The following is a 27,938-nucleotide window of genomic DNA, read 5'->3' on the forward strand; positions in this document are numbered from 1 at the left end:
AAAAAAACTTTCCCGGCAGGATATCAGGAAACTTGCTATCCTTCCTCTCTGGGAGTTCTCATCGCACAGAAAATGGATGACATAACACCCTTGGGTGGTTCAATTTGACAGTGTCAATACTAGCACCTAGTGCTCACTGCATAGAAAAGTGAAGCTGTATGCCAACTAGTCCTGGTCTCCCTTACTATTCACTCAAAATATTTTGAGACATGAAAATTATACAAAAAAAAATGTTTTATGAAATGAATTGTTTACATGTGAATGGGATATCATCCTTCAGATTCAAATTTTATAAGATTACTATATTTCTTCAAGCTTTTCTTTCTCTTATGATGCTTCTTGGATTTCAAATGAACTGCAAAGGTACAAAACACATTTATCAATACGAAAAAAAATCTATTCACACACAATAAACTGACTTTGGAAAAATGACAATTATAATATTTCCAACTACAGTCGACACTTGATTTTATGAATTAGTCAGGGGTGAAAATTCTGCAACAATTTTAACAATTTCCCCTGGTTTGCTACAAAAACACAGAAATTCTTTAATTCTGCACCATCTTGCATGAAAAACAAAATTTTCTCTTACACTTTAAAATTGCGTCACGATAGAAGCTGAGTTTTCAATGACATCATTTTTCCTCCCTACAATTTTATTTCTTGGGTCCGTCCTCCCCAGGATTCAGTGCCTAGGCTTCCAACAACATATAAAATGGGGTCAAACTACACGAATTACTGCTCATCTACAGGAGCAGGAGAACAAAAAGCCTTCAATCACTGTTTCCAGTGATTTATCGAGAAAGTAGACTCCTTTGATTTATTTTCACAAAATATTTAATCCAAGTACATCAGTTTTCACTGATTTGTGATTGCCCTGTGTATTTTTATTTTTCAGAATCTTTAACAGATTTTCAGTCTCTTGTTTTGCTTCCAAGTTTTCTATTATTAATTTTGTACTATTCATTCTCTTGATATGTCATTTCCTTTTATGTCATTCACCAGTATGTTTAGTGTTCAATGGAAAATGGTAAATTTTAATTTTTGATTTGGAAGATAGATGGCAACACTTGAACACATAACAAGCACAACCCTTACATGACTTATCTTTCTGTTCCTTTGAAGCCAACCACAACCATGGTCTACACAAAGTAATTTTAATTAATGCTCCTCTCTGGAAACCATTTTCCATTGAACACTAAACATGCTGGTGAATGATGTAAAAGGGAATGACAAATCAAGAAAATGAATAGTACAAAATAAATAATAGAAAACTTGGAAGCAAAACAAGAGACTGAAAATCTGTTAAAGAATAAATACATGGAGCAATCACAAACCAGTTAAAAATAAAGAGTGAAAAGAGATGTACTCAGATTGAATTTTTTGTGAAAATAGAATCATTCTATTAAATTGCTAATACTTTAAAAACTATAAAATCAAATTATTTTTAATTTAATCATTTTATTAAATTTCTGAGAATTTTGAATATATATTCAAATGTAATAAGATATTTGTAAGTAAATCCAATTCATTTGTTCAAGACTCTCCAAAGTAATATCAAAAACACATTTTATAGATAACAGTGCTTAATACGAAAAACAGTAAGAAATTAATATAAAAGACTAATGTAAAGAATAAATGAACATTTAATATGGAATTTACATTTTTTTCAAACCTTTCTGAAGACACTTTTAGGCATATGGAAGGTGGTGAGAAGAGGGGGAGGTGTAGATATATATATTATTGTTTGGCAGGGGATCCCCCTCTATAAGGACCTTAGGTATCAAGGCACTTTCTACGGTCACTTCCTGGGGCACTGAGTTCACTTGAATTTGTACACGAATTTTTCGGCCCCAGACTTGCCTGAAGCCGTGCACAGTAACACTGTATGTCAGTTCGCCTCTTGAATTTTTCGAACCAGCTTCTACTGGTCTTAAAATCAATAAGTATGCTAGCACTTGTCCTAGGCATTTTTTTAAAGAGATCACTTCAAATAAACAGTCTGGTCTTTTCACATATGATCGCCATCGAACTGTTTTTGATTGATCCAAATTAATAATAACTGATTGACATCTTCAATTCCTTGTGATCTCTGTTTCGTTAGCACATTCATACCTTCCGCTACATTAGCTTCCTTTATCACCAGAATGGAACTTATCATGGATGCCGATTACAGCAATCTTAATGCCACTCGCTGGTATTTTTCAATGATTTCCTTCTTCAACTCAATCGTTTTCTTGGCCTCCTCCTTCGAAAGGCTGCTGGCTCTAGAAACTTTCTTTGATCCCATGGAATTGTTTGGCTAGATGCGTAAGGTGATGCTCACACAACGAAAAACAATGGCACACTGAGCAGGAGACTGAAACTTAGCAGCGAGGTCAAGTGGGCACATTGACGAAATCCACGGCAACCGAGACAAATTTTTTGCGGAAAAAATTGAAGACCGAAACTGCAGATAACTGAGGTATTACTGTACTTGTATACTTATACATTACTACACATTACAGTGAAAACTGCTGTATATATACTCATGGGATCAGAAATTATTCTTACAACCGCCAATAAACGAGTGTGCCAAGATCAGATATTAATATCGTTCTTGTCATATAGGAGTTTCACCATAGAATAAATTAAGGATTTTTTCAACATCTTGCTTAACCCTTTATGGTCCTGTGTATATTTAAATACACATGGCAAATACAGGGCAAGAAAAACATTACACCAATTTCTTTCCCCAATTATTTTTTGGTATTTTAGAAAGTACATCTTTTAAGGCCGTATCCACCAATACAGTTTAAACCAGAGATTCCCAACATGGGCGATGGAATGTTCCAAGGGGCGGTAGAAGCTACGGATATAACATAGGATCCTATGGGTTAGATTGCGTTGGAGGGCGATAGGAGAAAAACATTTCTGAAGAAGGGGGCGTTGGGACAAAAAAGGTTGGGGAACTGTGGTTTAAACTATTTAATCATTTTAATCGCAGGTTAAACGATGAGCGATCAACATGGATTGGTTAAAATCCTCAATTTAACCAATCAGTTTCGATCTTCAATCCTTTCACCTGCGATTGCAGTTTAGACTTTGTTGGTGAATATGGCTGTCAGTGTCATTTCAACCAACTGCTATATAAGTACAATACTTTTTTATTTAGAGTTGATTCCTTGTCCATGTCACTTTTTGAGAGTTGCTGAAATATTTTACACATGTTCAGAAATCTATAAAATTGCACCAAATTGAGGGAATCAAAAATAAAATTCAAGGTAGAAGCTATTCAACTTTGCTAAGCAAGATTTCATCTTCATAGATAACATTAAAATCAAAGTTAACTATATATTTTACCCTTAACTATTTTAGCTGATTTAAAAAAAAATTCCCTTTAATTAACTAAATTGTTGTATTGATGTATTGTTTCAATTAAAAATATGCTAACAGCACCAATTTACATCCATTTTTTTATAGAAAACTAGCTATAATACCCGGCGCTGCCCGGGTTTTCTTCAATGAGGCTGTTTGGATCACGTGATATCTCCTTCTTTCTTTGAGGGACATGCAAACCGTGTCTAAGTTAACCAATATGACGACTTCCCGCGGGACTCATGAAGGAAACAAATCTAGATTTAAAGAAACATAGAAACGAATATATATTTTTTTCCTTTTTTTAAGGGGCGCTAGGTATTTCGATCCCCCCCCCCCTGAACTTTAATTTATCCATCTGCCTGTTTCAGCTTTCAAAAATGCTTAATTGAAGCTGTGGAATTTCTTCGATGTACTTTACGGGCCCATAATTCATTTTAAAACATCCTAAACTATGAATTAATGCAGTTGAATATCAAAAGACAATACGGAGACATTATTTTTCATGCTTGAGAAGATGTAAATAAAAAGTTGAAATCAATGTTATTGCATGAATGTCTAACTCAAAAGTAGGTCCGGCTAATTACTTCATTTTTAATCCCATGGGCTTCGTATATCTCTAAGCGACCTCAATATTTCAAAAATTGAGAATTCAATACAATTTTTAAAATTATTGATGGGGCGGAAAATCCCACTAATTTCCGCATTTCTACAGTAAAATCGACAATTTTAGCACTGATTTCTATGAGGATCACCCTTTTCCTGACTTTCAAAGTGATGCTGATGATGATTATGACGTCTATTCAAAAAACCTCATTACTGAGAGTATATTGAAAATGTGGCAAACCATTATAAAGGCATAAACTATTATACATATACTAACAGGATTAAAGAAGTGACAAACCGTTGTAAAGGCATATACACGTCTGAAACGCATTGCTAGGGAACCACGGTAACCAAAGTAAACGTTCGGAAAGTGAATGTTGAGGCCCAAAAACCATTGTTGCCGGACAGTTTTTTGCCCATTTGGGGCATTTGCCCTGGTCTGACGAAATTTTAAAGTAGCCTATCGTTCAAGTCGGGTCCCATTTGGTATATATGCAAAATTTGGCGACGATCGATCTAAAATTGTAGATTTGTATAGAGAACACACACACACACACACACACAGAAAATCAATTTTATATATATAGATTACAATATACCGCTAACATGTGAAAATGTTCAAAATATTTAATTAACGAATCGGGTTAAAATCTTGATGAAACATAAGGGAGTGCCTACTTTGCCATGTGGTTTTTCCAACTATGATCCTGTCACAGGTATCACAGTAATGAGTCTCTTTCACATCTTCAATCCGTTCTTCTATTGGCAGAGGTAGAATACAAGATTTTTTGACCTGATGAAAAAAAAAATATCTTTGGTTTAGATTGATAGTTTAATTAGGATGAATGCGCAGATAGGAACGAACTAAAATTTAATGCAAATTAACAAACCTTCAGAAAATCATTCACAATCTGTTTTGCCAATACAAAAACATGTTCATCCCATTCATTTGAATCAGTGGCATTCAATAAATACACTGGAGGCACTTCACGGTCTGGCTCTTAAATAATTGAAAAATAAATTTTTAACAGACTAGAATATCATTCAATTTTAAGTCATGTTTATCAATTAACTTAAAAATTGTACACAGAGTAAATTTGAATATTAATGCAACTTTAATTGAGGGACTCGGAACAGATCTGATCAGTGTAAGTCAATAAACATTAAAAATGTGGTAAAAAAGATCTTGAAGATAATTTTATTTAGTCAATTGAAACATAGACACAAAACATTTAGGGCTAAGCAAGCTTGTGAGCCCACAAAAACAATAATTGATGCATGTTCGTCGGTACAAATAATAATAGAAAAAAGAATCATATATATACATACATATACACTGAAGAGCCAAAAAAAACTGGTCACCTGCCTAATATCGTGTAGGGTCCCCGCGAGCCCGCAGAAGTGCCGCAACACGACGTGGCATGGCTAGCAACACTATGCTTACTGAATTACTCGAGAGTGTGGTCACAATAAAATATTTGAATCGATAAAAATATATATGAAGGATTCTAAATTCATAGGGGCCATTCAAGTATTACGTCAGCAGAATTTTTTGCCATTTTTGACATCCCCCCCCCCCCCCGCAAAACTCTGACCTCCCTGTCAGCTAAATTTCGTCAGCACTGGCTCCTACCTCCTAATGCATATCGGTGGGATCAGAAATATACGCGGAAGGGGGGACTGGTGACCCCAGACGAAAAAAAATTATTTTAATGCAAAAAATATTTTTAAAAAAATTATTTCGAAAGAAAAAAATCTTTATTTATATATATACACACACTGAAGAGCCAAAAAAACTGGTACACCTGCCTAATATCGTGTAGGGCCCCCGCGAGCCCGCAGAAGTGCTGCAACACGCCGTGGCATGGACTCGACGAATGTCTGAAGTAGTGCTGGAGGTAATTGACACCATGAATCCTGCAGGGCTGTCCATAAATCCGTAGGAGTAAGAGGGGGGGGTGGAGATCTCTTCTGAATAGCACATTGCAAGGCATCCCAGATATGTTCAATAATGTTCATGTCTGGGGATTTAGGTGGCCATCGGAAGTGTCTAAAGTCAGAAGAGTGTTCCTGGAGCCACTTTGTAGCAATTCTGGACGTGTGGGGTGTCGCATTGTCCTGCTGAAATTGTCCAAGTCCGTCGGAATGCACAATGGACATGAATGGGTCAGGATGCTTACGTACCTGTCACCTGTCAGAGTCGTATCAGGGGTCCCATATCATGCCAACTGCACACGCCCCATACCATCACAGAGCCTCCACCAGCTTGAACAGTCCCCCTGTTGACATGTAGGGTCCATGAGGTTGTCTCCATACCCGTACACGTCCATCAGCTCGAAGCAATTGGAACCGAGACTCGTCGCGTGTTTCCAGTCCTCAACAGTCCAATATCGGTGTTGTGCAGGCGAGGCGTAAAGCTTTGTGTTGTGCAGTCATCAAGGGTACATGAGCGGGCCTTCGGCTCCGAAAGCCCATATCGATGATGTTTTGTTGAATGGTTCGCACGCTGACACTTGTTGATGGCCCAGCATTGGAAGGGTTGCACGTCTGTCACATTTAATGATTCTCGTCAGTCGTCGTTGGTCCCGTTCTTGCATGATCGTTCTCCGGCCGCAGCGATGTCGTAGATTTACCGGATTCCCGATATTCACGGTACACTCATGAAATGGTCGTACGTGAAAATCCAAATTTCACCGCTACTTCGGAGATGCTATGTCCCATCTCTCGTGCGCCGACTATAACACCATGTTCAAACTCACTTAAATATCGATAACCTGCCATTGTAGCAGCAGTAACCGATCTAACAACTATGCCAGACACTTGTTGTTTTATATAGGCGTTGCCGACCTCAGCGCCGTACTCTGACTGGTTCCATATCTCTTTATTTGCATACGCATGCCTGTACCAGTTTTTTTGGCTCTTCAGTTTATAAGTATATAAACATAATTTGCATAATACTAGGAAATAAGTGGTAACAGGAATGGAGTAGATAGACAAAAAAAATCGCCACTTAACGGTGTATGCAAGATTACATTACAATGGCAAATAGATAATTTAAATTTTCATGAGTTGAAAACCAGGTATAGTCTGATGTCTAAATTGTATTCCAGATTTATGTAATTTCAGATTGAAATAGTAACTTCTTTTATAAAACACTTTTAAACGATTGAACAGGGTTCATACAAAATTTCCTAAATAAAAATTAAGGAGTTTTTAAGGAGTTTCAAGCAGTCATGGCAAACTTCATAACTTACAAGTTTTACAGCAAAAAAAAAAAAGGTGGGGAACATATGCACATTTATTTTATTTGCCAAACAAATTTTCCCTCTTCTCAAAAATTACAACTTTTGATAAGAATTCATAAAATAATCAATCCACATACATGCTTTCTGTCGTCACCAAAGTGTTCTAAAAGCTTCAAGTTTCGGTCAAAAATATAACTCGTAACAGCATCACATAACTTATAAAAATTCTAAAAGTGATATTCATTCCCCTCCCCCAATTATTCAAAATAAAAAACCGCAGCTGACAAAGATTTTTCTTACAAAATTATTTACATATATATTTGCAGCAACTCTTTATTCACCTCTTTTAAAATGGATCAACACATACAAATTCTTTAAAATTAAGTTTTTCAATTCTTCTTCTTGTTTTTCAGTTATACTCAGAAAGAAATTGTTGCAAAATGAGAGCAAATTTCAGGACATTCAACACGATGTTTGGCAATTTAACACTTGTTATTTGGTGGAATTTAAATATTAACTCATAATTTGGCGGACTAGCTTTTATTCATGAAATGAAATGATTTTTCCATGAAACATCGTGATTTGACGCAATGACGATCGACCATAGTAATTTCTGCTGCTTGCAGTGGCGACTTTTTTCTTTTCTTTTTTTTTGAAAACAGAAACCGCGGTCGGTTGTTGAGAAACACTGGATGAGTAAACCATCTTCACCTGTAGGATTAAAGATATGATCGGGTTTTACGATGAAAAGCCGGATGAGGTGCTGATAATTTGAATAAGGAGCTACGGTTACCACAATCTGATTTTCGGGGACAAAATTGACAGCGGGAACTTGCTGGGAAAATCCAATACGGATCTGAATTCAATTTCAATCCTCCAAATTTTGTAGAGGACGGAAAATACTCTTTCAAATTTTAAGTAACTTTTTTTTTTCATAAGATTAAATTCCGCTTAAAAAAAAAACATTTTTAAAAATATTAATATAAAAATTTCTTTTTTAAATACCTTTTAAAATTTTGGAGAGGAGTAAAATTATTCTTCTAAATTATTTTCCTGGATAATTCTAAGTGCGACTATGGAAGGGGTGTTGCTGAAGTACGAAGGAATAAAACATGCTCCCTGGGAAAGAATCGTGTCATGGCACACGAAAACAAAACTTTTTTATGCCCTTTTCCGAAAATCTCTCTAAGAAAATGAAACGGCTAATCACTCGCGGCGCGGTATGAATGATATCAAGGACTGGTGGTTGAGAAACACTGCTCTAAGGCAGGGATTACATTATAAGTTTTTAAAATTTCAAAAATTCAACCAATAAGATTAGCGGTTGCATTTGCACAAATGTAATCTATGAGCTTTATATTGGTTGGATTTTTCAAGTTTTGTAAAAGGGATTTTATCAAACTCGGCCTAAGGTACATATAAGGCAGGTATAAAAGTATTTTGAGGAGTTTCCAAAAAAAAAAAGAAAACAAGTGCTATTTGAAGCAGAAAAATACGAAAATACACTATAGGAGCAAGATGTTAATTTTGGCGCAGAGTTCCCACCACTGCATCATTTTTTGGCATCTGGCAGGAATGACAGTTACAACTTAGCTAACTTCTTTATTTTAATTTCATTGTCAATTTTTTTTGACAGCGCAACAATCGTCTTTTCCCATTTTTCTGAGCATATCAGAAGAGGGTGTGGCCTTTAACGGCACCTGATTGGTCAGGGGCTACAATCTCTTAGCTGAGCTGGTCGTCCGCAGAGCTGTCCCACCCACTACAGGGTGGTGCTGAGAAACACTGCTATTCAATTCTAGCCTTGAAATCCCTATAAAGAAATCTCCCCCCACCGAACGCCTTGTTTTCTTTTTCCCAGGGACTTTTTTTAGCATCAAGTACTACTCATCATCAACCTTAGCAGGAAATATTTCAGGGTGGGGGAGAAGTAAACTTTTTTTAGAAACAGCTGGAAGGATTTTAAGGAGTTTTTAAGGGCCCTTAAAAAGGAAATGAAAATTAATAACTTTTTAAGCACTGTATGAACCCTGTTGAAATGTGGCGAGTTTATTTTTACTCAGAATGATACAGATGAAAAACTTCTGTGTGAGAAAAAGTGTTGAAAGATTGCTGAAGTATGTTCCCCCCAACATGTAATCCCATAATTTAATCTCTAGAATCTACTAACACAAAATAAAACAGTTTTAAAATGAATTGGGAACATTTATTCCTAATAAAATTTCCTAATATTGCGATTCAATTCTAGACTCGATTAATTAATATGTGTTTTCCAGGATAGGTTTTGAATCTAAAAAAATCCTCAAATACTTAAAGGTGTCTACTTTATTGACCACTGTGCACATACAATCCGAAATACAGCCATCTGTCATACTATGGTATTTTAGGACACTAAAATCATTGAAAGTACCAGAACCAAATAACATAAATTTAGTTTATCTACATTTAATTTTATGATTCTTAAACTAGATATTTATTGAGTTAAGATCATTCTGCATGTTATTCCTCAAGTTAGTTGAAGAGCTTTCAGAGTAATAAAGAGCTAAATCTCTCAGCAAAAGCAGTGTGATTTTACCTTTCATATTAAAGTTACACAAGTCATACAGTTATATAAAGTTGCACAGTTAGTGGAACGTTATGTATATTAGGAATAAAATAGGTCCAAGTACTGATCCTTGAGGTACACCAGGTGTAATTTGTCTTTTAGAACTCAAAAAGGAATTTACTTTCACACTTTTAACTCCGTTAGTGAGATATGTTTTGAAAAATTCAAGTGGCAAAACCTGAATTCCTGCATGTTCAAGTTTGGTTAGAAGAATACTATGATTCAGAATGTCAACATCTTTGCTGATATCTAAAAATAATGTAACTTTGCAATTATTATCTACTATATACACATTTGAAACAAAATTAACAAGAGCGTCCTCTGCACTTTTTGTCTTTCTGAATCCAAATTGATTCTCACTAAAAAAATCAATGCTGTCAAGAAAGTTATTCTGAATTTAACTATTTTTTTCTATGATCTTTGGGAAGACAATAAAGAAAACAGTCTGTGTGACGGTTGGTGAGGTGTATACGAAGCAGCGAACGTGGAGCATTCCTTTATTCTGCATTAACATGCAAAACACACAACCCTTCATGAAGGTTAAAATTGAACTCCTCGAGAATGTCTTCGTCTCTCGATACAACTTAAATTTCATGTGTCTCGTGGATAAAAGTATTACTGTACATCATTGTTAACAGCTTGCCTGTTACATCTGTAATTATTAACATGCTTTTTGTCTCCTTTTTTTGTATATTGGAAAAACGATTGCAAGTTTCAAGCACTCTGGAAATTCACCAGTGATAAAACTTGAATTAACCTTTTAATGGCCAATGTTCCCAATTGGGAACATCGGTTCTATTAATTACAAAAAAATATTTTTCTTACATGAAAGCACTTTTTTTTTTCTTGAATGCATGAGATTCCAAACTTAATTTACAAAACAAAAGTTTCATTCATTTCAGCATTCTTTTATTTCATAAATTCAATTTTTTTTTTATTTTAATGTTTCTATGGACATGAGCAAGTCCAGAAAACATACAAGAAAATTTTTTTTCATGAATTTTATGGTTGATATCTCTAAACTAAAGGATCAGAACAGAAAAAAAAAATTTAGAAAATCATTTCAGATCTTAATTCGTCCGGTAAGGAGGATAAGGTTAAAAATAAACAATAAAAATCACTTATATATGCATTTCAATGTTACAGAATCCTGATGATTTTTTGGAATGTAAGGAATTCATAATACTCAATACTTCATGACCTTTTGGAATGTAAGGAATTCATAATACTCAATACTTCATGACCTTTTTATATACTTCATATATAAAAAGTTTTCTAAAAAAATGTAAATTTGAACAGTTGAATTACAATTACTAAGAACTACATCTGTACAAAAATTAGAAAAAATGTCATTGAAACATTGAGCAATATCTATTGTATTCATTATTTTACCAGTTGTTTCAGTAAAAATTGTGTCAATGCTGTGTTACATTTATCCAATTAATTTCTTAATTAAATTCCATTGAGATTTTCAGTCACCGTTAGCTTGAATAAATGCTGCATTATAATAATCATTTTTAACTTGTTTTATCTCATTTTCATATATTTATGAAATTTTTTTGCACTCAATATCAAACGGTTTCTTTTTAATTTCTTGGAATAATATATGCTTAATTTGTTTTTTCATAAATTTCCTTTGTATATATAATCCAGAATTTTCTTATTTTATTATATTTTACTCGAGTGGAAGCACCAACACAATTCCTAATTAAATCTAAGAAAGTATTCATTCCCAAGTTCACAGCTGTAAACAGTATCCTACAAAACCATTTTTACAAGATCAATTAATTTATTTTTATCGATAGGTAGAGCATCATGTCTCACAATTTAAGTCATTGCTGTCATGATCTGTTTCTAAATAAAAATAAAGCCATTTTATGATCATGACATTTCTCTAGTTGGAGAATTGGTTACCGATTGAAATCCAGATCTTGACATCAAATTCACATAAAAAATATTTGTCTTCACATCTCGAAATAACAATATTCAAGTCAATAATCAAATACATATCTTTATCTCGCTTGTATTCAAGCAAATAATTAATTTTGTTTATGAATGTATAATGTGTATCAATAGAATACATGTGGTACCTGTAAATACTTAATAAGTTTATATGACATGAATGTCGCTCTCCACTTGTTAATACAAGATATACGGAAGACTGGATGTTGTGAAGATATTTATTATTTGAGATGTTAATTTTTTAAGGAAGGAAAAAACTCATCTCTGCCTCTACCGGGAGTCGAATATACGCTCTAGCGAAGGAAAATCTCTATCTCCTCTGTAGCTTAGTGGTCAGAGCACTCGTCCGGCAATCGAGGGACCCGGGTTCGACTCCCGGTAGAGGCAGAGATGAGTTTTTTCCTTCCTTAAAAAATTAACATCTCAAATAATAAATATCTTCACAACATCCAGTCTTCCGTATATCTTGTAATAAGTTTATAATTTCCCTATAAGTGCAATCAACCAACAACGAATAAACAAGTCATCCCATTTAAATGCAACTTATTAAAAATTATACTTTCAGAAAAAAATAATGCTATACCACTAAAGTGATTTATGTTTCCACATTTAAATAAATTTCTGTACCCTTGTGTCTTGTAAAACAAAGTTTCACAGTGAGAGATCCAGATTTTACTGAGTATTATTACCGAGGGCTTTACATTATAAAGTGTTCCAGACTCTGCCACGAAGCTGGGCTATCTCTGCAACAGGATAAGGTAGTTCTGGCGTTCATTCATTCATTGAGGATTTTACATTAAAAGTTGATCTAAATATACTAAAAAAAATATGCCAAAATTTACACGAAAATTACAGAAAATTGACTTACATTGACTGGCTTTTGAGCCCTCCGATTGATAATCATAACTTTGGGATATGAAACGTCATTACATATTTTTGCTGAATGATCACGAGTGAAGAGCTAAAACAATAATTATGATGCAGATGTGATGAAAATTACCGTATATACTCGTGTATAAGCCGTGTTTTTTTGTGGAAGAATTCGTTTCCCAAGTGGGGGGGGGGGGGTCCGGCTTATACTCTGGTCAGTTTTTTATGAGAAAATATCAACCCCCGCAATCAGTAGTCATTTTTGCAGCAGCGTTCGAGAAACCGGCATTATTGGTATAGGATATGTCCAAACCCCACAGAACTGATGGGTGCAACTGGAACCCAATATTTCTATTGGTATTACGTGAATGATAGCAAATATTGAGGAGGAGCTGTCCACGGGTCAGATGCAAGTTTATGCTTATGCTGAAAGACGGTTACTCTGCTTCTAATGCATATTTTAATGATTTTTCAAGGTTGCTTCAAAACAGCAAAATTAGACATTGAGGATCAAAAACATGATTACTTACTTCTCAAGAATCTGTTGGTGATCCATCTTACTTGTTTTCGTGCATACTGTTTTGTGGTGGTTTTCATATTTTCTATTCCTTAAAATAAATAAAAAGGCACACATTAAAATATAAATCTGTGCTTTTTAAGATCGAAGCATGAAATCGCACAATCACAACCAAATTTCTTCATGATGATGATAATAAGCATCCATAATTTAAACTAGCAATTCTAAAATCACGGAACTTTCAAAATTCTGGGAGAAACCCTTAAGTTTTTCACAACATAAAGAATTCTTTCGGTTTAAAAAAAATTACAAATTAAATAATATAGTGAAAATCCTATATAACAGTACCCTTTATAAGTGTTTCTCAAAGTATGAATTACTGTTACATGGGGCATCGCAAATCTTTGTCAGGGGTGTCGCAGTGAGCTGGAGATGTTTATTTTTATGTCTATTTGTGCTCTGAAGTGGTTCTTTTATATAGGAAAATATTCACAAAACTATTCTGGGAAGCCACATATATGAATTGACATCTTACCCCCAACCATTACATCATCATAAGCATGTCTCCCCTCCCCCGCCATTCAAGTCTATCTCTGCCTATGGCTTCAGGTAAAAACAATGGGCCACATATATCCATAATGATATTTGTTTTTAAAAAAAAAAAAAAAAACTAATCCGAGATTCCCTAGCAGTGACTGTTTTGTTGAAGAATTCTTGTGATGTCTTGATACAGTCAATGCTCGTTATAACTATTCTTCATGCGAGAAAATAAAACAGAATGGTAAGCAAAGGGTGGGGGAAGAAACATCAACATCACCCAGCCGCCTTGCTATGGTTCGCCCCATTTCCAGTAAAGACTATTTAACCAGAGATTTCTGCAGAAATGACAATGCTTTATCTTTTTTTCCAAACGTCAAGGTCAAACACAATGATGGATTTTGTCCATTTAAAAACAAAAAAAACAAGACTTAGCTGAGTTTGGTCGCTGTAAAGGATTGAATGATATTTACTGGTCGTTATATTGGATAAAAAAAATAACATGGAGAAATAGAAAAAATTTGGGACCTGTTATAATGGAACAGTTGTTGCAACCAGCATCTACTGTATTTGCAAGGAGAAAAGACCAGCAACATTGAATCAGACTGCACGTCCTACACAGTGCTCTGCAGAATTTTATACACACTGCAATTTAATTTTTATAGCCCTCAAAAAAAGATAATAAACATGTTGACTTTACTCTCAAATACAAACACAACAGCCATAACGGGCAAATGTGTCCAATTCTTAATGAAGCCGCTAAACAAAGCATGCAATAGACTATCTTCACTAATATCAATCCCAGAATCAGTATAGTGTTGCCTGTCCACGAACTCTCAGAACAGCCTACATACATCAGAAATAGCTTATAAAAACATTCATTAATAATATTTTTGTGTTTTCATTAATATAATTGGGTGAAAGACTGGACTTTAGTACCTTTCTGAAGCATTTTAACTCCTTTTTTTGTATTTCTTTCTTCGGATGACAAGAGTAAATAATCATGAAATTCTTTGAAACCAATGGATTGGAAAATTCCTTCTTCGTAAATTTTACTACATTAAAATACAAAATTAAAATGATGCAAAATTCAGTAAATCAGGAGGTGAATAGGCAAAAACGAGTGATTCATACACAAAATTTAATTATGTCTGCTATTTAAAATCATTACTTTTATTATTGCTCTATATTCTACACTACTTTTTGTTCGATAAGAATAACTTTTCAGACAGAGTGTGAAGTTTGTTATTTCCTAACTTACGAAAACCTACTTGAGGGTCTGAGCAGTACTTGCACAAACTATTTGTAATGACCTATTGATTGCATTAACAGGTCATTGGGGACTGTGTGGAAGCAGCCATAAAGTTAGCTGGCTTTCAAAGTCAAAAGATATTATTTAAATTAGCCTGCAAAATTTTGAAACTTGATTATCTTCAATTGAGAATTTTGAACTAGTACCATTCTTCTTCTCACCAATTCAATTAGTTTTTTAGCAAAAGCTTAAGGCTTTATTTTTCTTTTGTTGGTTTTTAGGAAAAAATCGAATTAATTGTTGAGAATCTATGCACAGATATTGTTTGAAAGCATGAACTAATCATTTGACAATAAAATAACTATTTAATGTAAAACAGAAATTAACATAATGTGCACAGAAACACAACTCGAGGACCACTCTACAGCAACTTACTAGTAACTGCTCTGACAGGAAAACACACAAGACCTAATTTTCTATTTTCTCTCACTGCTACCACTAAACCACACATGCACCTCGTCCACATCCCTCTGCGGAACCTCTAATGATTGGTCCATGCGGGAATGTACGTGTAGTGAAACCTGACGTGAAGCATGTTTCTGTGTAATGCTGCCATGTGCCACCAGTTTTTCTAACAATGAGTGAAGTGTAATGATTGAATAAATTATCGTTGTAGGCCTGTTGCTCTCTGCGGCAAGACTTTTCAATCAGCTTGCATTTGCGCCTCGAAGTTGGGAACCACAGAAAACCAACTTCAGTTGACCACCACTGCGGTGACGGTGGGGTTCGAACCTGGATCCTCGCGATGCGAGTCCGTCATTATGACCACTCAACCACCACAGCGGCATTGCTACAGCAGGCCGCCACAACTGAGTTCCAGAAGAGGAATGAGGGTGAAGGAAACTTTACAGTAAATATCTCAACATTAACCCTTTAAGTGGCATTGACAAGATATTTCATTTTCATAAAAGCCTCTTATTTGAGCACTGACAAGCTCAAATATTTTGTAAAGTTTATTTCTCAATAGAAAACTTTTCCGTATACTCTTGAGTTTGCACTTGCTGAAAATCGGAAGAAAGCTTACTTCATTAAAAAAAATATATGGAATTTTTTTTTTTTTATTGCCACTTAAAGAGTTAATATAGAATTAAAATAAGAAATATGGACATGAGAAAACAACATTAAGTTCATGCTCTATCAAAATGAAATACAAAATTCTATATCAATTTGAAATCTCGTACCTCTCAGAATTTACTCTGCTTTCATTGTACATTTTATGAAAACCAAGCAGTTCTTCGATCAAGCCAGCTTTAATCATCTGCTCCACACGATCATCTAATCTCTTGTGTAAAACTAATAATAATGACAGAAAGTATAACTATGCATATATTTGATTGTTTATAAATTATTATTTTAGTTCAGAATTCTTTATGTAATGAATTTATTCTCTAAGGTTGGTTGAACAGAATAGTTTGTAATATTCTAGTTGGGTCTCATGAAAAAAATACGGAATATGATTCTCCAAATTAATTGAGAAGGGTGTTCAAATTTATCAAATTATCACACAAGCAACCTTTCCCTCCATAATATAATTTTTTTTTATAAAATGTACTTTTAAAAAAAGGACAAAGAAATTTTCAACTTAATTTCTGTACTTATTTCAAATGGATGATGTAAATATATAGCAGAAATCATTTATAAAAATAATTTCACAAACAATAAGTTTAATGGTACTGCTGAAGCACTGATCATATATTTAGAATACCAAGCACAGAAATACTCTTGCTCTCTTACTCGTATTCTTTTTTTACCTGATTTATCGCAATCCATCCACAGCATAACAGAATTTTTGTAGCGAAGAGGTCCTCCTAATGACGATCCGCCTATTTGTGATTTTTGCTGTTGTATTAATTCGGTATGTCTGCATTTATGCTGCTGATAGACTTGTAAACTCCTGAAAAGAAGATAATAAATAAAATAAATGTTGTGAAATATTCATAGTGACAAATTTTCATGAAAATTGTGCCATCACTATGCTAGAGGAAATAATAAATATGTGATTCTGGTTTTGAGTTATGCTTGAAATATTTAAGGAAAACTAAAGAAATAATGCAGTTGATTAGATCTTGTATTCATAGCATACTTTTGATCTTCCATTGTGGATGCAAAACATTTTTTCAAGTTCGTATTTAATTATATATTCAGATCAAATTTCTTTTTTTTTTCCTATTTGGAAAGTAGTTCTAGATTGTATTGTAGTTGAATGTTAGGAAAATTACTTTATTAACATTCATCTGAGTTCATTTAAATTAAAATTTACATGGGAAAATTAAAGTTGGTGGATAGCTTGGCAATAATAAGGTTTTCACATCAAATTTATCAATAACTGAGATATAATGATTAGAATGACTGTTGAAAAGTAAATTCTCAACTTTGGTGAATGAATCAGTGAACATAAAATAACCTTACCTCAGGATTTTTCTTTTGTCGTTAGGATGCAAAGTGTTAGCCATACTTGGGTCAACTTCGGATAGAACCTTATGAAGCAATTGGCTAGGAATGTTTTTGTGAGAATCTTGTGTTATCACATTTTGTAATATATTCGTCGTTAATTCATTCAGGTCCACATCTTCAGTCTGTGATAAGTGAGCCGACTGATTCTCTTCATTAGAGGAAAGACTAGAACTTGATTCACTTCCTTCCTTATCCAACAAAAGAGCATCACTGCTATCAGCCTGAAATAAGGCAGAAGTTTGTAGTCTAAAATTTTATACCCAATAAGGATGAAGTAAATAACATTTTTAGTAACTTAATACACAAAAATGTTTGTAATCATTAGCTTGATATATATATATAGAAAAATGTATATTATGAAAAATTTATTTTTTTAGAAACTATATATTCAGCCCCCAATATTTGCGGTTTTTTTTCCTTTATTGAAAACTAGCTGATACCCGGTGACGTTGCCCGCCTCGTAAAAAATGTATGTAAGCATAGCTTATTAATTATTTCTTAATCAAAAGAATTTCTGCATCAAGTAAGAAAAAATTACTTTTATTTTTAAATATTTTAATTAAAATCTTCAGGCAATCGCTTGTGGATACACAATATTTTTTGTTTTCCCATCTGGTGTGTAGATGCACAAACTTTTAGGATTACCAACAGACGACGAAAAGGTGTCCGTGTGTAAAACAGGGCTCAAGTAAGCTGATACCTGCCACTGCTAACGACTGGCCTTGCGCTTTGTTGATTGTCATGGCAAAAGCTAAACGAATCGGGAACTGTAATCGCTTGAAAGTGAATGGCATTTCTTCAGTGATAATTGGGATACGTGGAATGAAGACTTCTTTTTCTTTGTCACATCCAGTTAGAATCGTTGCTTCAATGATGTAAGTGTGCAATTTCTTCACGCAGAGTCTGGTGCCATTGCAGAGTCTCGGTGTGTCCAAATTTCTTAAAAGCATTATAGGTGCTCCGACTTTGAGGGTCAAATTGTGTGGTGGCACACCCGGAATATCCAAAGGAGTTCAGAAATTCTGCAGGATACAGAACTAAATGTCTGCGCTGTGTCTGTGACAGTGTCAACCGATTTGTAAGATGTGGAGTCTCCTGGAATAATTTTTAGGATTTTTTCGTTGATCTTGTTCACACTGTCATTTTTCGGTGCCAGAATCGCTCTCAGAAAGCCACTCATGGTTTTGGTTATTTTGTTGAATGCTTGGGAAGACTTTGTCTGCAAGTTCTTGAACTGAGTTTAACAACTGGCAAAATCCATTTGGGAACGTAATCGGTCCAGTGCTTGTGTCTACTGGTTGGTCAACTGATGTGAAAATGATAGCAGTGCTGAGTCATTTTGCAGTTGAACTCGCATGTTGGTGGATAATGATAATTTTTTAACTTCCTGCCAGAGTGTTGATGATTTGAGGCAAGCATTGAGTTCATCAGTTGGCGTTGAACATTTTTATTCCCAGTTTTATCAGCGTAGTTGTTGTTCTCTGTTGTTAGCGACGTCATACGTCCAGCTTGTGAGCGAATATTATTCAAACGCCTTTTACGCATTTTTTTAAATTGAAACTATACCTATACGATGGGCGGTTGATTCCCGGGTTTTCTGTAATTAAATTGGAAAAGTGACAAACCGTTATAAAAGAATAAACTGTTATAATAACAGAATTAAAGGTGTGACAAACCATTGTAAAGTCATATATTCACGTCTGAAACGCATTGTTGGAAACCACGGTAACCAAAGTAAACGTTCCGAAAGTAATTGTTGAGGCCCCAAAACTATTGTTGCCCGACAGTTTTTCGCCCATTTCGGGCATTTGCCCAGCTCTGACGAACTTTTAAAGTAGCCTACGGTTCAATCCCGGACCAGTTTGGTATATATGCAAAATCTGGCGACGATCGGTCTAAAACTGTAGATTTGTATAAAGAGCATACATACATACTTTCACATTTATATATAAGATTTGTTTTTTGACAACACTCAGCAATCGTCATTCACGTGTTTCGTTTACAAAATTTGTGTTGTGCTTGTTTAGGATGGCTCGTTCTTCTAGTGCTACTGATAATGCTTCGAAAAGGCTAATAAAAGTGAAAACTTGACAAGAAAAATTGGATACATTGACTATACTTGGCGAAAATAAGTCAATACCTGCTGTTGTCTGCCATTACGGAATCAACGAATCTACGGTGTGTGTTTTTCATACAGAAAATGCTGTTTCTCGTGGGTACAAGACTGCTACAAAAAGGTATTCCAATTGATTGTAATATTATAACAGAAAAAGCAAAAAAAATTATCTTCCATAAGGAATGGGCTGGTGAAATGTCTATTTTATCAGAATTTTATGCAAGTAAAAGTTGATCTCATAGGTTTAAGAAACGATTCGGATCAAGCAATGTAAAAATCACTGGCGATCAAGCCTCTGCCGACTAGGAGGCAGCTAGAAAATTTCCAAAGACTTTGTAGAAAATTATAGAAGGGTTATGCACCTCAGCAGGTGATTAACGCTGACGAAACTACACTATTTTGGAAGAAAATGCCATAAAGAAGTTAAGCAAGAGAAGAAAAGTGAGCTCCTGGTTTTAAGGCAAGTAGAGATACTTACTATGTTGTTTTGCGCAAATGTGTATGGATACATGATAAAGCTTAACGTCATTTTCAAATCTACAAATCCGTGAGCATTGTAGGGAAGGATAAGCCAAAGCTCCCAGTATTTTGGACGAACAATAAAAAGGCTTGAACTATGAAAAAACTTTTCCTGGATTGGTTTAAACTGTGTTTCATTCCGGGAGTCAGGAGGTACCTTGAGAGTGAATACATGCTATTCAAAGTTCTTTTGATGCTGGATTGGCAGACGGGGAATTAATGCAGCTGAAACTGAAGCGGTACGAGATGAAGAAGATCAAGATAAAGAAGTAGAAGACAAGTTCACCACAAGTAACATAGCGGAAGGGCTTCGCAAGCTCAAATCAGCAATAGGTTATTTTCATAACACACATCCCTCTATTTTACATTCTTCACATGTAGAAAAATTGGTAGAGAAAGCCTTGTCATCATATTCCAACATACTTGATGTTATGAAGAAGAGAAGAAACGGCAAACAGAAAAATCACAACGTTATTGTGAAAAATCCCAATGTGGCCGCTATTGGGAGGTGGCCATTATTGGGAGAGGTAGTTTTATTTTTGGTAAAATAACAACTACAATTTGTGATGCATGTACAAAGCATGTGAAATGACAATCCATTCTGTAACTGATTACAGTAGTTATATAACTGGTTATATTAAAATATATGGTTATATTTTGATAATATTATAACAACATTAACCGATCTACAGCACTATTATGACATTCTAAAATTTAGGCTTGCAGTGCTCAGGTTGTACACAACAAGCGGGAAAAACTAATATGGACCAAGACGGTGTACCAGCAACCCCAAATAGTTCTTTGTTCATATTGGACCTTCAATTAGACCAGTGTTTCTCAAAGTGGGCAATACCGCCTGCTGGGGGGGGGGGGTGATGGAATGATCCGAGGGGCGGTAGAAGCTATGGGTTTAGTATAGAACGTATGGGTCAACTTGAGTTGGGGCGATAAGAACAAAACAATGTTGAAGAATTTGTATATATGCAAGCTCACAGTAGAAGAGATATATCCCTCTAGTCATTCAGAGTGCTGACAACAAGTCTCTTCTATTGCCCTCTTTATTATCTCTCAAGAAACAAGAAAGCATATACATAATCTTCCCCCCCCCCATAAAGTTCGGGAAGCGGGAAAACTCCCTTTAAAATCAGCTTGAAAATTATTTTTCTCATAGAGATACAAGTATTTTTTTCTCGAATTCATGTCCAAAGTGGCCGTTGCTCGGAGGTAGCCATTAGAGAAGGGTTTACTACATGTATACAGGGTGATCAGCGAATAAGCCCTTATTTCAAAATTAAATATCTCTACAACAAAGATCAATAGAATTATGCTGTAAACGGTACGTTTATTAGCAAAACTGTAAGAATGTTGTACAGAAATTTCGAAAATTTAGTTTTTTTAAAAAATTTTTAAAAATGAAAAAAAAAAACAAAAAAAAACTGGAGATTTTGGGGTTCTGAAAATCCTCATTTGTGTGAAGAGAAACCACTGCATTCGCCTAAAGTTACTGCATGGGCTGCGGTATGCGCCAGTGGCATTATCGGCCCCTTCTTCGTGCAAGAAACGATTACTACTGAACGTTACATTACAATTTTGGAACAATTTGTCAGCACACATGCTGCATACCGCAGCCCATGCAGTAACTTTAGGCGAATGCAGTGGTTTCTCTTCACACAAATGAGGATTTTCGGAACCCCAAAATCTCCAGTTTTTTTGAAAAAATTTTAAAAAATTAAAAAAAACAACTAAATTTTCGAAATTTCCGTACAACATTCTTACAGTTTTGCTAATAAACGTACCGTTTACCGCATAATTCTATTGACCTTTGTTGTAGAGATATTTAATTTTGAAATATGGGCTTATTCGCTGATCACCCTGTATATACATATATACACATTTATTATACCTAGAGATATAAAATTCTGGGTAATAATCTCTTGGAGAGCATTCTCATTGAAGGGAATATTCTCCGGAAAGGCTAAAATAATAAATAACTTCATCTGAAGGATTTAACTTGCAAATGAATGTCTAGAAAAAACTAATAAAATGCTACCTGTTTTGGAATAAGTTTAAAAAACCAATTAATAGTAAATTGATTACATTAGTAAAAGAAAGCTATATTTTATTTGATTTTTCTACAAGCTAAAGTATATAACTGTACAAAAAACTTAAATCGGTACCTGTATTCAATGGCTACTCAGATTATAATCATTCACAATAGTACTAACAGAGATGTAAACTATCGATAATAATCTTTTAGAGGAAAAGGAAAATGCTCTTAAGAATTGAACTTTTGAATTAATATCTAACAAACATACTTGGGAATAAATTAAAATATATATATATAAGCAGAGATATTGTTTTAAGCAAGAAGTAAGCATCATTTCTAGAAAGTTGTCTCTCTTGATGCCAACAAAAAAAAGAAAAAAGGGAAAAAAATTCCACATTTCTAAGTGCAATATTCATTGAGATATTTGAATTTGAAAAATGGAGGAAAAATGAAAAAAAACAAATGGAAATGTCAAACATGAAAAAACCATGTCAAACCATGAAAACAATGGAAAATGTCTTTCACCCTCATTTATCCTATTTTCTTCCAACTTTTCTCAGTTTTTTGAAGTCTTAAAAACTTTGAAGGAATTTCGTTAAAAACTAGGAATTTCTTTTGTTGGTCTCAGGAGAGACAGGGAAATAACATTCTGAATTGATTTTGAGGACAGTGTGACCATATAAAAAGTTATTTTAATACCACAACTGATTCCCATATGTGAATGAACCCTGCTTTTGACGTAAATTTGACGACAACAATGACCTTGGATATAACACATTTTTCACCATTTATGTTTCGTTTTAATGACTCTTTCCCGAGAAATCCATAGAATTAAAGTAAAGAACATGGAGAAAATATTTGTCCGTTCTATTCATACATAACTATGAAAAAAGGATATTTATTACATGTTTAATACTAGACGTGCTCATTGTTTAGTTTCCATTCATTTTACGAAGGAATACTGGCAATGCTCCTAGAAGCCACTGGTCTCTTTCTTTTATTTTTAGTATTTATGACAAACTATGGTATGTATTAGATCGGGATCTGCTATTGTTATCTCTTATCTGCATTCACTATTTTTTTTTTCAAGCTCTTATTTCGTTTGAAGCAATGTCCGAAAATGACTTCAGAAGTCCACTGACTTCAATGAATACGGCAGGGGCTGTTTCAGTCTGAGGACCCCAATGAATGCTTGTCTCTATCTATCTGAAGTGTTTTCCTGAATGGAATTGTGTTCTAATAATGTGTTTTGCATCAAAGCTGCATGACTCAACCCAGGTAGGGAGGAAATGTTGATGAATTTTGTTTTTTTCCAATCAGCTTGTTTTCTTTTTTGACAATCATGAATGCAACAACTTTCACCATTCTGTCAATGTGCAATTCAACTCAAACTCAGTGGGAAATGGACGAGGGAAAAGAAAGATTCTCACTTTGGAAGATAAATTTAATATCATCAATAAATTAATTAATCTCATTAATACTGAGAGTGTTTGTAGTTTTTTGTTACTAAAAATTACATAAAATCGATTTTCTTCTTCTAACTGTATTTGTTTACACATATGTTTTTATCATTTTATCAAAACAAAGCTTCATTTATTTTTTTTTACCATAATCAATAATGCATATTACATAGTAAGGAGGCTACATGAATAACATATTATTGCATCTGATTATATTTCTTACATTTACATATTATATTGTTTACAAGTCTTAAAAACATCAACCTCAGTCATAACGACAAAATTCTGTGGAATCTCTGATGTCGTTATAACTGAATTTGACTAAATACGTACATTTTGTTTTATTAAAACATCCCATAACAATGATTCAATGTAGTAATTGGTACCACCAACTATTATAGGTAATTTTGATTCTCTGTGTAAATTATTAATCTGGAAATAGGTTAAGGTAAACAAGAATTATAAGAGTGACAATTACCATCAACACAAAAACCACAAAAATCTCCATTCAACTAATTTATAAGCTTTTCACAGTCACCAATCTACCACTATAAATTGCTTCAAAAGATTTTTGGAAGAGAAGTTTTTGGGGCAAAAGGCTGTTGCAATGAATTCATTTTTTTCAATGCATCCCCAAACCAGCTGTTGAGTTACTTAACTTCATATTAAATCCAGGGATTAGTTTCTAGCCAAAGTCCAAGTGGACCGATCAATAATCACAGCGTGCAGTTATGCTTAATATTCACTATGACCAGTCAGAACAAACAGAGTCTGACAAGCCGACAAAGCATAAGCCCACTCTGCACCATTAGTTGATCAGCTGTTGAAAAATCTCCAACTTCTGGCTAGAAACTAATCTTCACATTTAGTATCTAGTTACACAATTTAGACACCTCCACAATGATGCCAAACTGTGGTGTTTGAAAAAATGTTGCAGAAAAATGAACTGCAATAGCCTTTTTGTCCCGAAAACTTCTCTTCCAATCTCTATTCAATGTTTTGAATTTGTTATACACGAGATGAATCTTTGAACCTGAATAATCTTTAATAGCATCAAAGGATACAATCGGCAGAGCTTTATTTTGAAAATCTATCACTGTGAATTGCTTCAAAGGATTTTCCATGCCTATAAAATGGTGAACAATTTCATTTTGTTCTTCGACCGTGACTTTATTTGTTATTATGTCAAGACCTTTATAAACCTATGAAAAAGAAAGAAAGCGTTGGAATTCTGCTTATTGATATATGGATATAACAAAGTATACGGATATAACAAATATGGAACTAACAAAGTGACACCATACACAGCAAAAAAATGATAAAAAATAATGAAATTATAAAATGGTGGGGCACAAACTTTTCACTAAGGTGCAGTGAATTTAAATTTACATTCTGTCATCCTTTGAATAATCATTATACGTGGAATCAATAGCGTGTATCATGGAATATTTTCCAGACTTCAAGGACTGAGCAGGGGCACCATGATCATGATATCAGTGCATATAAAAACATATACAGTCGGACTCCTTTATAATGAACACAGATACAATCGATGTCGTTTATTAGAATCACAGATAATGTTATCATTTGGATATTGTTATCACTTTTGCTATCTGGGTTTCGGATAATGTTATCAATTTTTTTCCAAAATTTTTTCTTTTTTTGCATTTTTAAAGCTAAGTTCTGACCAAAAGTTTCCCCTTGTAAGTTATCGTTATCAAGCTGTAATCCTGTAATAGTATGTAGGAAAGAGGCTAGAAGGTGTTTCTCCCCTTTTGTTGACAAACATTTTTATACTTAATATCGCAATCAGTCCATAGTATTCACTGTGATCCATACATGTGTGGAGCTGCTTTTGCAATGGCATCCCTACAGTGAAGGCAAATGTACGAGAAAAAAAACCACTTTTCTTCAGTTTTTGATGTTGCTTTCAGTCAACTAGATTCAAGTTTCTTTTTCCGAGAGATTTGTGCACTGAAAAAAATTATCGTAATTTGTGATATACATTAGACAGTTCTATTCTAATGCCTCATAATGGCTGGATAACAAAAATGCAGGATTCTAGCTCAAAGGGGGGGGGGGGGTCCTGTTTCAGACTAGAATAAAAAAATTGAATGATTGAACATTTTTTAACCAATTGTGTGGGAAAGAAAAACAGAGTTGTTCTGCTTTATGATAACCATTTACCATGCATTCTGTTCATTATAAGTTCTTGCTAGAGAGGTAAAATTCTCAAGAGTAATATTTTTGAGAATATGCTTATCGAGGATAGGACTATTATTATAAATAACTTGTAAGAATATTCTTATTCTTGGTGAGAATATTCTGTTATTTTTAATGTAAATATATATAATATCCTTGAAAATATTCTCTGGATGGGCTACTTTTACAAATTACTGGGGAATATTATTATCGAAAATGATAAGAATTCTTCTCAAGTTATTTATAATAGTCTTTCCAGGGAATTTTTTCGAGTATTCTCCTCGATGAGAATATTCTTCAGTTATTAATAGTAGTCCTTATTACTCTCAGAAATTACTCTCAAGAATATTTGTAATAACATGCATTATAATAAATAATCTCTATAAATAACTTGAGAATAATTCTTATTACTTTACGATAAGAATATTTTCTGGTAATTTATAATAGTCTTTCGATCCTCACCCCTGTCTCTTCCCATCAAGACAACAGGGAATATTGAAATTTGTAGCTGACATATTAAAGTTTAAAAGCAAGAAAATGAAACCAATATATGGCTGAAATGCACAACTTGCAAAGAAACACGAGTGATACAGATTTTAAGTGTATGCACATTGAAGAAAACAATAGTTTTGTATCTTGTTAGAATGAAGGCGATTGTATAAGAATAGCTTCCTTTGTCAATCAACTTTGAGTTTTACACCTTGCTTTGAACTAATTTCTAAAAATTTATCTAATTTTAAATAACGTTTTAAGGTTTCTAAAATCTTTATAACCAAACTTTTTTAAAATCTCCCATCATGACCAAAACTCAAATTAAAAGTTGTCATTTTGGGAAGGGGGGAGGGTGATTATACCAAAAACTGCTTTGTTGTAAATGTTTCAAGCAATGAAAACTCATTTATATTTCATAATATAAACAAAATTGATCATTGACCATTTTTGTCACACCACTTTCATTTTTTGCACAAGAGGGCTAATTAGACCGGGACCTACAATTTATTGCTGATTCCGAAAAGCAGGCTTGTTTTTTTATACTCATCAAGAGGTTGGTGCACTAACCCCTTGATGGGGGGCTCCCTGCAGTAGAAATCTGTTTCTGTGGTCATTTCACCATTTCTGTTGTACCTGTGTCAGGAAAGTTTTCTGACAAGGACGAACCGGGTATTGAACTTGCAACGCCTCTAAACATCCTTTGGTACTTTAGGCGAGTATTGTAGCTCCCCCCCCCCCTGCGTCAAAGGCGAAGTCGACTGATCTAATGTATATACGTATATATATAAATTCACATCATCATCATGCCCCCCCCCCCACAGACTTCCAAGTCTATCTCCGCCTATGTATATTATCGTTCTTTTGACGATCAAATCCACCCTCCCCCCCCCCCCCGAGCCAAGATTACAATGTAAACCACCCCCTCAGAAGGGAAAAAATCTGAACCCCCTCGAGAAAATTCTGCGTACGCCAATGCTCACCTCACATCTCTAGTTCTTGCTATTGCACAAATCAGCTCTGAGCGCAGTGTCGGAGGTCGATAATACACTCGCCTAAAGCACCACCAAAGGATGTTTAGAGGTATCGTGAGTTCGATACCCGGTTCGTCCTTGTCAGAAAACTTTCCTGATGCATGGGTACAACAGAAACGGCAAAATGACCTCAGGAAAAGAGTGCTACCGCAGGGAGTCCCACATCAAGGGTTTAGCGCATCAACTTCTCGATGAGTATATATATAAAATCGGCGATAAATTGTAGGTTCCGGTCTAATTAGCCCTCGTGTGCAGACAATGACCGTGGGGCGATAAAAATGATCTAATTGAACTGATTGACAAATCAATTATATTATTACTATTGCTTTTAAGCAAAACAATAGGTGATACTAGATCTGTTTACTCCGACTTACCTGCATTGAATCGGCGCTAATTATTTCGCCGTTGAATGTCCTGGCTAACTGCATAGCTAACTTTGATTTCCCAGTACCAGTTGCCCCGAGAACAACAACTATCGGACATTTCAGAGAGCTGGAGAAAGAGGCCATCTTGTTTCCCATGTCAAGAGCATCACGAGAAGATCCGGTCATCGAAAAAAAACTGCAGTTTGTTAAACACGTGTATCTGTGAGCTGTAATTCACCTT

General features: G+C 34.5%; 1 protein-coding gene across 1 annotated transcript; it reads right to left on the reverse strand.

The window, feature by feature from the left end:
* Positions 1–153: 153 nt before the first annotated feature.
* Positions 154–27,883, reverse strand: LOC149075329 (tRNA dimethylallyltransferase). The gene is made up of 11 exons (XM_089242695.1): positions 27,707–27,883; positions 24,672–24,809; positions 23,941–24,039; positions 17,421–17,686; positions 16,763–16,905; positions 16,193–16,304; positions 14,639–14,754; positions 13,176–13,253; positions 4,854–4,963; positions 4,642–4,756; positions 154–355 (listed from the first exon to the last, which is right to left on the reverse strand). Exons 1-11 carry the CDS (start codon positions 27,881–27,883, stop codon positions 270–272), a joined length of 1,440 nt encoding a protein of 479 aa, XP_089098821.1. The 3' UTR covers positions 154–269.
* Positions 27,884–27,938: the final 55 nt, after the last annotated feature.

Source organism: Pholcus phalangioides, unplaced genomic scaffold (genome assembly GCF_987345545.1).
Source record: "Pholcus phalangioides strain wild (caught in Gottingen) unplaced genomic scaffold, Ppha-v1.0 ptg000015l_1, whole genome shotgun sequence".
In the NCBI taxonomy this organism is placed as follows: Eukaryota; Metazoa; Arthropoda; class Arachnida; order Araneae; family Pholcidae; genus Pholcus; species Pholcus phalangioides.